The sequence below is a fragment of the Panthera uncia genome, chromosome C2, assembly GCF_023721935.1.
Source record: "Panthera uncia isolate 11264 chromosome C2, Puncia_PCG_1.0, whole genome shotgun sequence".
Classification (NCBI taxonomy): Eukaryota; Metazoa; Chordata; class Mammalia; order Carnivora; family Felidae; genus Panthera; species Panthera uncia.
Window position 1 is genome coordinate 2,506,276 of NC_064810.1, and position 12,119 is coordinate 2,518,394.

Sequence of the window (12,119 nt, forward strand, 5' to 3'; positions counted from 1 at the left end):
GGGGGGGGGGGGTTCGGCGCCTGAGGCAGGCGTGGTGCCAGAGGACCAGAGGGACCAAGGAGGCTGTGGCTGCCCTCGAGGAGAGTGGTGTGGTCGTGAATGGAAGTACAAGTCAGGGATGTCTGGTGGGAGACCTGCAATGAATTACTTATGACTTAGAGAAGTAAACACGTGTGACTTTAGGTGGAGAGATTGGTTGTATTTTCACATTTATTTATTTATTTATTTATTTAAAATTTTTTTTTCAACGTTTTTTTTTATTTTTGGGACAGAGAGAGACAGAGCATGAACGGGGGAGGGGCAGAGAGAGAGGGAGACACAGAATCGGAAACAGGCTCCAGGCTCCGAGCCATCAGCCCAGAGCCCGACTCGGGGCTCGAACTCACTGACCACGAGATCGTGACCTGGCTGAAGTCGGACGCTTAACCGACTGCGCCACCCAGGCGCCCCTGTATTTTCACATTTATTGAGGTGTAGCTTACGTACCATATAATTCACCCATTTGTGAGTGTACAATTCAGTGGTTTTAGCTCATTTCCAGAGTTGTGTGATCATCAGCACAGCCCAGTCTGAGAACACTTGTATCAGTCCACGAAGCAGCCTCGTGCCATCTGCAAGCACGTTGGCTTCTCAGCTATTCCTTAGAGCCCCAGCCCCCCCCCCCGCCCCCAGGAAATGCTTCAGAGGTTCTGCAAACTGGGAGATACTTTTGCCAAGTAACGCAGATTCATTAAACTGCCAGACAAGCCTGCTCACTGCCTTCATCTCTTGACAAGTTGAAGTTTCTGTTGCGATTGTATTTGAAAATCCATTCTCCAAAGGTTGCAACCTATGGTTTCATGCCTAGAACAAACACTGTATTTTTCTAGCTCTTCCTGGTGCGTGCTGGGTGAGCCCACTCTGATGCTTCCACTGCTGCACAAATTTGAGCTCTTCCCTCACATGGATTTTGTTTTACTTTCTGTCTGCGAGGGTAATTTTTCTACAGTTTTCCAAACGTCCTGTTTCTGGTCTTTTCAGTGGGAACTTGTCATGAAGGAGCAGACTTCTAACCACTGCTTCCGATAATTAAAACAAGCTTTTCTTCTGCGCCCTTGCACTCTTGTGTTTTGTAGTGGCATTGGTGCAAAAGTGTGATACTTTTCATTTCCAAACTTTCAGGATAAAGCTTTGAAGTTTTTCAACATCACTGGTCAAACAATGGAGAGTTTTGTGAAGTCACTGGACGGGGATGTCAAGGAGCTCGATTCTGATGAAAATCAGTTTGTGTTTGCTTTGGCTGGGATCGTAACAAGTAAGTAATTCTTTTTAGATGCAGTGAACTGTCAGAGGTGTGCCTGGAGTGGTGATTACAGCCAGGGGTGTGTGTGCAGGAGCGTCTCCAGGAACTTTCCAGATGCCCTGTGGTCCTGACCCTGGAGGGTCTGATTCAGTGGGGCCGGGCCAGTACCAGTACCCGGGTGATTCTGATAAGCACCCACTGGTGAGGAAGGTGACGGATCCAGGAAACAAGATGAGTCTGCGTGTTCCGTTCAGTTCTGCGCATGGAAAGAAGTCAAAACAAAACTTTTAAGTTTAGCTACTTGTTATTTGGAGATCTGGTGATTTTGCTAATGTCCAGCTAAAGTAGAAGCCTTAAGCTAAGCGTAAGTGAGGCTCTTGCTGTTGTTTTGGTACGAAACCTAAGTTGTTTCCCAAAGATTATAGTTATTCTTATGATACAAATACATGATAAAACTGTAAGGGATAAAGCCAAATGACTAAATAATGTAATAAGTCATGTCTCAGTACAGCGGGAAGTGATACATACTGGTGAGTGTCACAGTTCTGAAGTCAGTGAAAGAGATGTGTTGCCATGACTGTTTTGTTCTTTACAATCTTCTCTGTTACGTTGCTCTGTCCTCTCTGCTGTATCCTATGCCACTCTTAGGGTAATTCTCTGCTATTAAAGAGAGAGGAAGTCTTATTTTCCTCGAGGCATCATCCTTCATCTACTGAAGTCCTAAGGAGGCAGATCCTGTGTAGACATGCTCTTCGGGATTCCTGCCAAATCGGTGATACTTCTTTGAGGTGGATATTGAGACTCGGGTGGTGTCTGGGGTGGTCCTGACCCAGCCCAGCCCTTTTCCAGGACGGCACCGCGTGCTTCCAATATCGCACCTTGGGGTGGAGGGGGCTCGAGTTGCTCTTTTAAAGTTGTTTTAAAGTCTCTTTTTAAACCAAAGGCGTTTGCCGACTTGATCGGGTTCTCTGCCGTTTTCAGGGGACCCAAAGGTCTGTGATGAATATGATTTGTCATTCTGTTGGGTTGTGAATCTGAACCGCCTGAATTACTGCTTAGTGTGTGGGGTGGGGCAGTTGGCCAGCAGGTAAAGCAGCCTGTTGCCCAACTTACAAACTCAACTTGGCTTTGTTTTTTCCTGCCTGGAGTTGCTTACCTGGGAACTCACAAAGAGAAAGCGTGCCTTCTACTTCGCTTACACGTTGGTCGAAAGCTTCAAAGATAGTAATAAAAGATAAATCAGTTCAAAATGGGCAAAAGTCTTGAATAAACATTTCTCCAAAGTAAACATACAAATGGCCAATAAACACATGAAGGGATGTTCAACATCATTAGCCATCAGGGAAGTGCAAATCAAAACCACAATGAGAGGGGCACCTGGGTGGCTCAGTCGGTTAAGCTTCCAACACTTGATTTTAGCTCAGGTCACAAACTCTCGGTTCATGGGTTCAAGCCCCACGTCAGGCTCTGTGCTGACAGCATGGAGCCTGCTTAGGATTCTCTCTCTCCTCTCTGCCCCTCCTCTGCTCTCTCTCTCAAAATAAATAAACTTTTAAATGTTTATATATATTGGGACGCCTGGGTGGTTCAGTCGGTTGAGCATCCGACTTCAGCTCAGGTCATGACTTATGGTTTGTGAGTTCGAGCCCCATGTCGGGCTCTGTGATGACAGCTCAGAGCCTGGAGCCTGTTTCAGATTCTGTGTCTCCCTCTCTCTCTGCCCCTCCCCCACTTGTGCTCTGTCTCTCTCTGTCTCTAAAAAATAAAATAATGTAAAAAAAAAAACTTTAAAATATATATATTTAAAGATTATTTTTTATTATTAAAATTATATGATTATTATGGTAACAGAAATATCTATAAATATCTAAAAAATGTTGTTAATGTTTATTTATTTTGAGTAAGAGAGAGAGAGAGAGAGAGAGACGGAGTGTGAGCTGGGGAGGGGCACAGAGAGAGGGAGACACAATCTGAAGCAGGCTCCAGGCTCTGAGCTGCCAGCAGAGAGCCCCACACGGGGCCTGAACTCACAAAGTGTGAGATCGTGACCTGAGCCGAAGTCGGACGCTTACCCGACTGAGCCACCTATCCGCCTGCCCCTCTACAAATCATTTTAAAGGAAAATAAACTGAGAAAAAAATGGGTACATTTTAGCAGTTTTCTGCAAAAACTACAATAGAGCAACCCTTTTTGGTGTAGTCTTAGGGCTGACTCCCGAGCGTTCCCGGACAGATGGACTAATCCTGGAGCTATTTGTAGGCATTTACTCAGTTTATTTACCTTGTAGTTTGCTCTGTAGTTACTGGTAAGTCAGTGAAGTACAGGCTCGGCGTTTGCTCTCATGATATCGGACACGTGGTCTGGGACTTTATTTACCAGTGAATTTGCTGTGTTTCGTTGGGTGCTGTTGCCCACCGAGGTGTGTTTTCTGCTCTGTAGCTTTTTCTTCACTGGTACCTTAGCGATGTCCTGTTCTCCATCGCTTGTACCAAAGCACCTGAAACTTCAGGTCTTCAAACAAGGACAGTCGCTTCTCTTGCTTCGGGCCTGGAGGGCGAGGTGCCACTCTGCGCTGCGCGGGGCCTCAGCTGAGGCGGCTCCGCTTGCCTCCGGAGGCTGGGACAGCTGGGGGCTCACCCGGTGTCTTTCTCTTTCTCTCTGCAGGTGGTCCCAGGGCTTCCCTGTGTGCTCTCTGGTCTCTGCATCCCATCTTGGGCAGACTTTTCCGGACTCTGAAGTAACAGCGATTTTGATGCTTTTTTTTTTTTATCTTTCTGTTGCAGATGTTGCTGCCATAGCATGTGGTCGAGAATTCTTGGTTACTTCAAGTCGGGTGCTGTTGGACACCTTTCTGCAGCTTCTGGGAGACTTGAAGCCAGGACAGTGCACGAAACTCAAAGTGTATGCTGGATGATGTTAAAAAGCTCATGTTTATTTACCTGTTAGTTAGAATTTGCCGATGGGGCTTCTTTTTCAAGCAAACACAGTTACTTTGGCAATAATTCTAAAAAAATAGAAGAAACACGTTGCCCGGAGAATTAAGGGATGCACTCTTTGTTCAGTACTATTTTAGAAAAATAATAAACAAAAAGAGTGTTCTCGTTCTCACCTTAGAGCAGTCGGTGAGTCCCAAATGCTATCATGTGACACTTGAAGGTCATCTTAATTACCTCAAAGTGAACTTAAATAGGAGATCGTTACAGCAGTGTCCTACCTCCAGGTGCCAAATCTGCCTTTGTTTTCTACTGGGTAACAAACTTCGTGGCTCAAACAGCACCTGCTTCACAGTCCTGCGGGTCAGGAGTCCGAGAGAGCTCACCTGGGCTCTCTGAGCGGGGCCTCACACGGCCAAAGCCGAGGTGTTGTCCAGGCCGGGCTCTTTTCCGGAGGCTCCAGAGGGCCCACCTGGGGCACGTTCAGGATGCTGGCGAATCCAGCTCCCTGCACTTATAGGACTCAGGTCCTCGTTTCCTCACTGACTGGCCTGTGGGGCTGTCTCAGCTTCCTGGGCTGACGGAGTTTCTGATCCTGTGAGGCACCCGTCTTCAAGGTCCAGTGGCTCACTGAGTCCTTAACCTGGAAGCTCTCAGACTTCCTCTTCCGCTGCCAGCCAGAGAAGGTGCTGTACGTGGATGGGCTCGGGGGTGTAGCTTAGGCACAACTGGATAAACTCCCTTTTGATAAGCCAGAGGCACCCGATTAGTAACCTCAGGTAGGTGTGCCGAGACTCTCCGCCGTGTAACTGAACGTGACCGGGGTGTTATGTGTTCAGCCTGGGGGTCAGGGCAGGAGGTCTTGGGCCATTTTAGGATTCTGCCTCCTACACTGTTCATTCTGAGCGGTGGCTTCCCTCCTTGGAACATTTCGTTGTCTCTGTCATCTTGGCGTGGTGTCTCTTGGTTATCTTTTCCCATGTGAGTTGGGATTTTTCCTATTTTTTGTGTGCTGAGTAATTTTGGGTTGTACTGTGGATATTTGAATATTATATTTTGAGACCCGTGGTCTTTTTTAAACTGTGGAAAACGTTGATGTTTTTGTTGGAGCAGACAGCCTGGTTGGGTCCAAGGGACAGGTTCTCACCTGCCTCCTCTGTATTGTGTTTTCAGCGCCCTTTGCAGTTTCAGAAGGCCTTCGCAGGACAGCTGGGTCTGCCCCTCCCGTGTACCACCCGCGTCAGCCTAAAACCCTGGCGATCGCTGGCAATTTAGTTCTCAGGCTGGGGTATGCTCTTTCTGATTAGATTCACACATGCCTAGCTTGGCGTGAGGCCGGGGTTTACGAACCACCTTGCGGGGTCGCTCGCCTGAGCTCTTGAACTCTCCACGGTGTGCTTGGTACTTGTTGGTTACCCAGGGCTCCCCTTCCAGCCCTTCGCCTGGAGTGCCGGCGTTCCGCGTGCCCTGCTGCGTCCTGTGCTTCTGCAGCTGTGCCCGGCAGCAGGGGTTCAGAGGGTCACGGTTCCTTCCGGCGGTGAGGAAGATTTCCTGCTCACACAGTGGGAGTTATTTGGGGGCCCCGCTGCCGGCAGAGTCCCTTCCTACTGCTCGAGCCCGACAAGAGGTCTTCCGGTGCGCGTTCTTACGCGAGTCACTGCCACGCCTGCGCTTGGGGGCTGAGTGGTGAACTCGCTGCGTGTTTGGTGGTTCTTCTAACTCTGGACTTGTGCCCGTTCTGTCTGCTGCTGTTTCCTTTTCAGGGGCTTCACATCGCTGCTCCGTGTATTCTGTTCAGAATTCATAGCTGCATTCAGTGGAACCAAGAGGGTGGGGCATGTTCACCCCCATCTTATCTGGAACCAGATTCTTGAGTCTGCTCCAGTATTTTATACTAACAAATACATGTCCGCGAGTGATACATATAATACAACATAACATATAACTTGTATAGTTTTGTGTATATTTTTGGGAGTTGTCTGTGCCCGTAGTTAATTCCTTTGAAATATCTTGCACCAAAAAGATGTAACATTTGGATTATCTTATCCCAGATTGATGGACATTAGGTTATTTTCAGGTTTTACCCTGCAAATGTAATAGTGTAGTGAACATCTTTGGCAAATATCTCCTTGCTAACCTGTGTGAGGCTTTCTTTCTCTAGGAGTTTTCCCAAAAATGCAATGTTTGAGAAGTAAGACGTGCACACTTTTAGTTTGATAAGACGCTGCCAGATGGGTCACCAAAGTACACACTTCCACCCACAGGGCATCAGAGTTCTGTGTCTCCCACACCTTCCTCAGCACTTCACTGTTTATTATTTTCTAATCAAGGATATTTGTATTATCTACATCCGTCTGCCTGTCTTTAGGTGTATATTACTGGTAAGGTTGAAACTCTTTTCACTTTTTCGTAACATTGTTTTTCCTGGGAATTACCTGTTCATGTCTCTTGCCTGTTTTCTGTTGGGTTGTATTTTTCATAATGACTTGCTGTTTTTTTGCGTTCTGGATACTACACCGTTGTCTCTCGTGCCTCTGTGGTCCGTACAAGGTCAGTGTTTGGGGGCCAGTTAGCCCCCTCCTGCACTTCCGAGGCAAGGCTTTGTACAGGGTCTGTGTGTCTTCTAGTCTCTCTGGTTCCAGTACATGAAGCTCTGGGCCTTTGCATGTTAGGCAGCCCCTGTCCTGCACTGGGAGATGGGCAGACTTGCGTTCAGAGACGTTTGCTTGACTGCTTGGCAGTTTTTCACCTGACAGAGAGCAAAGCCTGGAGCAAAAGTGGATAGACTGTTCGCCTCAGACCTGCTTGGGATCTCAGCCTGCACCAGCCTCTTGTGGGTCTCCTCACGTTATCATTTTTGGCTGTCTTCTGATTTGCGTGCCATTTGTTCATGCTTTTCTTCACTGCTAACTCGTGACCTTGAGTCCTCTGGAACCAGGACCTTTTTTGTACTGTAAGTAAACTTTTCTTTTTGGCCTCTCCTTGTCTTGACTGTAACTTGCCTCTATCCTGGAAAGTTTGCTTTCCTTTCTGCTTCTGTGGCTAAAGGCTACTCATTTTCAGCAGCTTGGGTGCCTTAGACCCAGAGAAGGGGATTTTTTTTAAAAGATTTAAATCTTTTAGAGCAGTTTTAGTTTCACAGCAAAATTTACTGGAAAATACAGAGATTTTCCATATACTGTGTCCCAACACATACATAGCCTTTTCCACTATCAGTATCATTCACGAGAATGTTTTTTTTTGTTTTTGTTTTGGTTTTGGTTTTTTTTTGCCAGCAGTGAACCTGCACTGACACAACATAGTCACCCAAAGACCATAATTTACCTAAGTTTACTCTTAGTGTTGCACATTCCGTGGATTGGGGCTAATGTATTATGGCATATGTTCATTAACAGTATACAGAGTATTTTCACTGCCTTAGAAATCTTCTGTGTTCTACCTGTTCATTTCTTACCTGCCCCAGCCCCTGACAGTTCTTGATCTATGTATTGTCTCCATGGTTTTGCCTTTTCCACAGTGTCATACAGTTGAAAGCTTTCTCAGACTGGCTTCTTTTACTTAGTAATAATCTTTTAAGGTTCTTTCATATCTTTTCATGGCTTTGAGTTTTTTGAGAGTTCTTTGTATATTTTGGATAATATTCTTCTATCAGCTGTGTCATTTGCAAGTATTTTCTCTCAGTCTGTGGCTTGTCTTCTTAATCTCTTGACATGGTCTTTCACAGAGCAGAAGCTCTTAATTTTAATGCAGTCTAGCTCATCAAGTATTTGTTTTACTGGACCTCTGGTGTTGTGTCTACATAAGGCATCACCATGTACGGGTCATAGGTGTTCTCCTGTGTTACACCCTGGGAGCCGTATAGTATTTTATTTTACAATTAGGCCTGTGATTCACTTTGAGGTAATTTTTGGGAAGGGTGTAATGTCCATGTCTAGATTTATTTTTTTGCGTGTGGATGTCCACTTGTTCTAGTACCACTTGTTGAAGAGACTGTCTTTGCTCCATTGTGTTGCCTTTGCTCCTTTGTTGAAGATCAGTTAACTATGTTTGTGTGGATCTATTACTGAGCTCTTTATTCTGTTCCATTGATCTATTTGTCTGTTCTTTTTCCAGTATCACGTCATCTTGATCACTGTAGCTTTGTAGTGAGTCCTGAAGTCAGGTGATGTTAGTCCTACAACTTTGTTGTTATTCAGTATTATGTAGGCTATTCTGGGTCTTTTGCCACTCTATATAAACTTAGAGTCAGTTTAGTGATACCCACAAAACAACCTGCTGGAATTTTGATTGGGATTGTGGTGAATCTAAAGATCAAGTTGGGAAGAACTGACATCTTCACATTGAATCTTCCTATCCATGAACATGGAATATCTCTGTCTATATGTCTTCCTTCCTTCCTTCTTCTCCTTCTCTCTCTTTTCTTTCTTTCCTCCATTTATTTAGTTCTTTGATTTAATTCATCAGAGTTTTGTCACGTTCTACATATGTATCTTGTATATATCTTGTTAGATATATACCTGAGTATTTAATTTGTAGGGGGTGCTAAATGTGAATGATATTGCATTTTTTATTTCAAATTCTACTTGTACATTGTTGGTATATAGGAAAGCAGCTGACTTTTGTATGTCAACCTGGTATCCAAAACCTTGCTATAATCTTATTAGTTCTGGGAGGCTTTTTTGGTTGATTCTTCCAGATTTTCTACATAGATGATTATGTTACCTGTGAACAAAGACAGTTTTATTTCTTTCTTCCCCATCTGTATATCTTTTACTATATTTTCTTAACTTCCTGCATTAATAGGGACTTGCAGCATGATGTTGAAAAAGAGTGGTGAGAGGGGACATCCTGACCTTGTACCTGATCTTAGTGGAAAACATTTGACTTTCTTACCATTAAGTATGTTAGCTATAGGTTTTTTGTAAATACTGTTTATCAAGTTTGTCAAATAAACTATTCCTAGTTTACCGAGAGACTTTTTTCATGGATGGATGTTGGATTTTGTCAAATGCTTGTTCTGCATCTATTGGTATGATTTTGTGATTTTTTTTTTTTTAGTCTCTTGATATGATGGATTATAGTAATTGATTTTTGAATATTGAACCAGCCTTGGATACCTAGGTTAAATCTCACTTGGTCGTGGTGTAAATTCTATTTATACTTTTTTTATTTCAGTTTGCTAATATTTTGTTGAGGGTTTTTCCATCTATGTTCATGAGAGGTATTGGTCTGTAGTTTTCTTACAATGTCTTTGTCTGGTTTTGGTGTTTGGGTAATGCTGTTCTCAAAGAATGAGTTAGGAAATATTCTCTCTGCTTCTCTCCTCTGAAAGAGATTGTAGAGAATTGGTATAATTTCTTAAACATTTGGTAGAATTGACCAGTGAACCCATCTGGGCCTGGTGCTTTCTGTTTTGGAAAGTTATTATTTTCTCAATTTCTTAATAGATAAGGGCCTATACAGATCATCTGTTTCTTCTTGTATGAGTTTTGGCAGATTGTGTCTTGTAAGGAATTGATTCATATTATCTAGGTTATCAAATTTGTGGGCATAGAGTTGTTCATAGTATTAGGTTATTATCCTTTCAATTTCCATGGGATCTGTAGTAATGTTTCTTTTTATTTCTGATATTAGTAATATGTATTCTCTGTCAATTTTATTGTTCTTTTCAAAGAAACAGTTTTGGTTTTATTGATTTTTCTCTGCTGGTTTCCTATATTAAGTTTCATTGATAATCTTTTTCTTTTTTAATCTTTATTTTTTGTTTTTTGAAACAGAGAGAGAGAGCGAGAGCATGGGGGGAGAGGGGCAGAGAGAGAGGGAGACACAGAATCGGAAGCAGGCTCCAGGCTCTGAGCTGCCAGCACAGAGCCCAACGCGGGGCCCAAACCCACAAACTGTGAGATCATGACCTGAGCCGAAGTCGGACGCTTAACTGACTGAGTCACCCAGATGCCCCTTTAATGTTTATTTTTGAGAGAGAGAGACAGAGAGAAAGCATGAGCAGGGGAGGGGCAGAGAGATAGAGACACACAGAATCTGAAGCAGGCTCCACGCTCTGAGCAGTCAGCACTGAGCCCGAGGCAGGGCTCAAACCCACAGAGCATGAAATCATGAAGTCTAGCTGAAGTCAGACGCTTAGCCGACTGAGCCACCCAGGTGCCCCAAAATATTTTTAAATTTTTCTTGAGACTTCTTTAATTCGTGTTATTTAGAAGTGTGTTCTTTAATCTCCAAGTATTTAGGGATTTTCCAGTTATTTTTCTGTTACTAATTTCTAGTTGCATTCCATTGTGGTTGCAGTGATGTGAAAGTCTCCAGCTGTAAGGTGGATTCATCTTTTTCTCTTTGTAGTTCTATCATCTTTTGCCTCACTTAGTTTGACACTCTGTTGTTAGGTGCATATATGGTAACAATTGTTATGTCTCTTTGGAGAATTGACCCCTTTATTGTTATGTAATACCCTTCTTTTTTTTAAGTTTATTTATTTAGTTTTGAGAGGCAGGGCATAAGCAGGGGAGGGGCAGAGAGAGAGAGGGAGAACGAGAATCTCAAACAGGCTCCACACTGTCAGTGCAGAACCTGATGCGGGGCTCAATCTTACGAACTTTGAGGTCATGGCTTGAGCTGAAATCCAGAGTTGGACGCTCAATTGACTGAGCCACCCAGGTGCCCCTGTGCAATACCCTTTTTTATCACTGATAATTTTCCTTGCTTTGAAGTCTGCTTTTTCTGAAATTAACTGAGCTGCTCCTGGCTTTCTTTTGATTAGTGTTAACATGGTATATTTTCCTCCATCCATTTATTTTTAATCTATATTTATTTTTATATTTAAAGTAGATTTCTTGTAGACTACCGATGGTGGAGCTGTGTCTTTTGATCCACTCTGACGATCTCTGTCTTTCTGTTGGTGCACTTGGACCCTGGACATTCACAGAGGTAACTGGTGGAGTTGGGTGACTGCCTGCCATCCTTGTTTCTCTGTCGCCCTTGGTCTTTGTCCTGTTTTTGTCCTCCACTCTCTTTCTGCCTTTCATGGTTTTAACTGAGCAGGTGATATGGTTCCATTTCCTCTCCTTTCTTAGCATCTCAGGTTACTTCTCTTTTACCTTTTTCGGTGGTCGCCCTGCAGCTTGCAATACATTTACAGGTCATCCTGATCCCCTTTCGGATAACGCTGCCTGCTCCCAGGTACAGGGGCCCCTTATGGTAACACGACCATCCCGCTCCTCCCTCCCGTGCCTGGCACAGTGCCGTGGTTCATTTCACATACTCATCAGTCATGATCACGACTACCCTCCTTGCTGTTACTTTGAATGAACTGCTGTTAGATCAAGTAAGGAAAAGAGAAATACAACTTGTAACTTTTCCTTCAGTGACTTATGTTCCTTTAAGGAGATTTTAACATTTCTTGCAAGGCAGGTCTACTGGCAACAAATTATAATTTTTGTTTGTCTAAGAAAGTCTTTGTTTCTGTTTCATTTTCTAAGGATACTTTCACTGGATGCAGAATTCTGGGTTTTTTTTTTTGTTGTTGTTGTTGTTTTGTTTTGTTTTTTCCCTTCTCAACCCTTTAAAAATTTCACTGTCCTCTCTCTGTGCTTGTGTGGCTTCTGTAGAGAAGCTGATGGGATCTCATCTCTGGTCCTGTAGGTGAGGTGATCTTTTCTCTGGCTCCTTTCAGGACTTTTTCTTCCTCTTTGATTCTCTACAGTTTGGCAGTGCTGTGCCCAGGGGCACATGATTTTTGCACTTACCCTGCTTGGTGTCCTCGGAGCCTCCCAGATCTGGGGTCTGGTGTCTGATGTCAGGGTAGGGAATTCTCAGCCATCGTTGTTTCAAGCATGTTTCTGCAGCTTTCTCTCTCTCTTCTCCTCCCGGATTCCCGCTGCCCGGAGGTTACA

At 44.1% G+C, this 12,119-nt stretch overlaps 1 protein-coding gene across 2 annotated transcripts in view; it reads left to right on the forward strand.

Annotated features, from left to right (window-relative positions):
- The window catches only part of HSF2BP (heat shock transcription factor 2 binding protein), a 93,019-nt gene that overhangs the window by 28,534 nt on the left and 52,366 nt on the right, over positions 1-12,119 (forward strand). For both annotated transcript variants that reach the window (XM_049627773.1, XM_049627774.1), the window contains exons 6-7: positions 1,162-1,294; positions 4,066-4,183. In XM_049627773.1, coding sequence (XP_049483730.1) covers positions 1,162-1,294; positions 4,066-4,183 — 251 coding nt within the window. The remainder of the gene's footprint in view (positions 1-1,161; positions 1,295-4,065; positions 4,184-12,119) is intronic.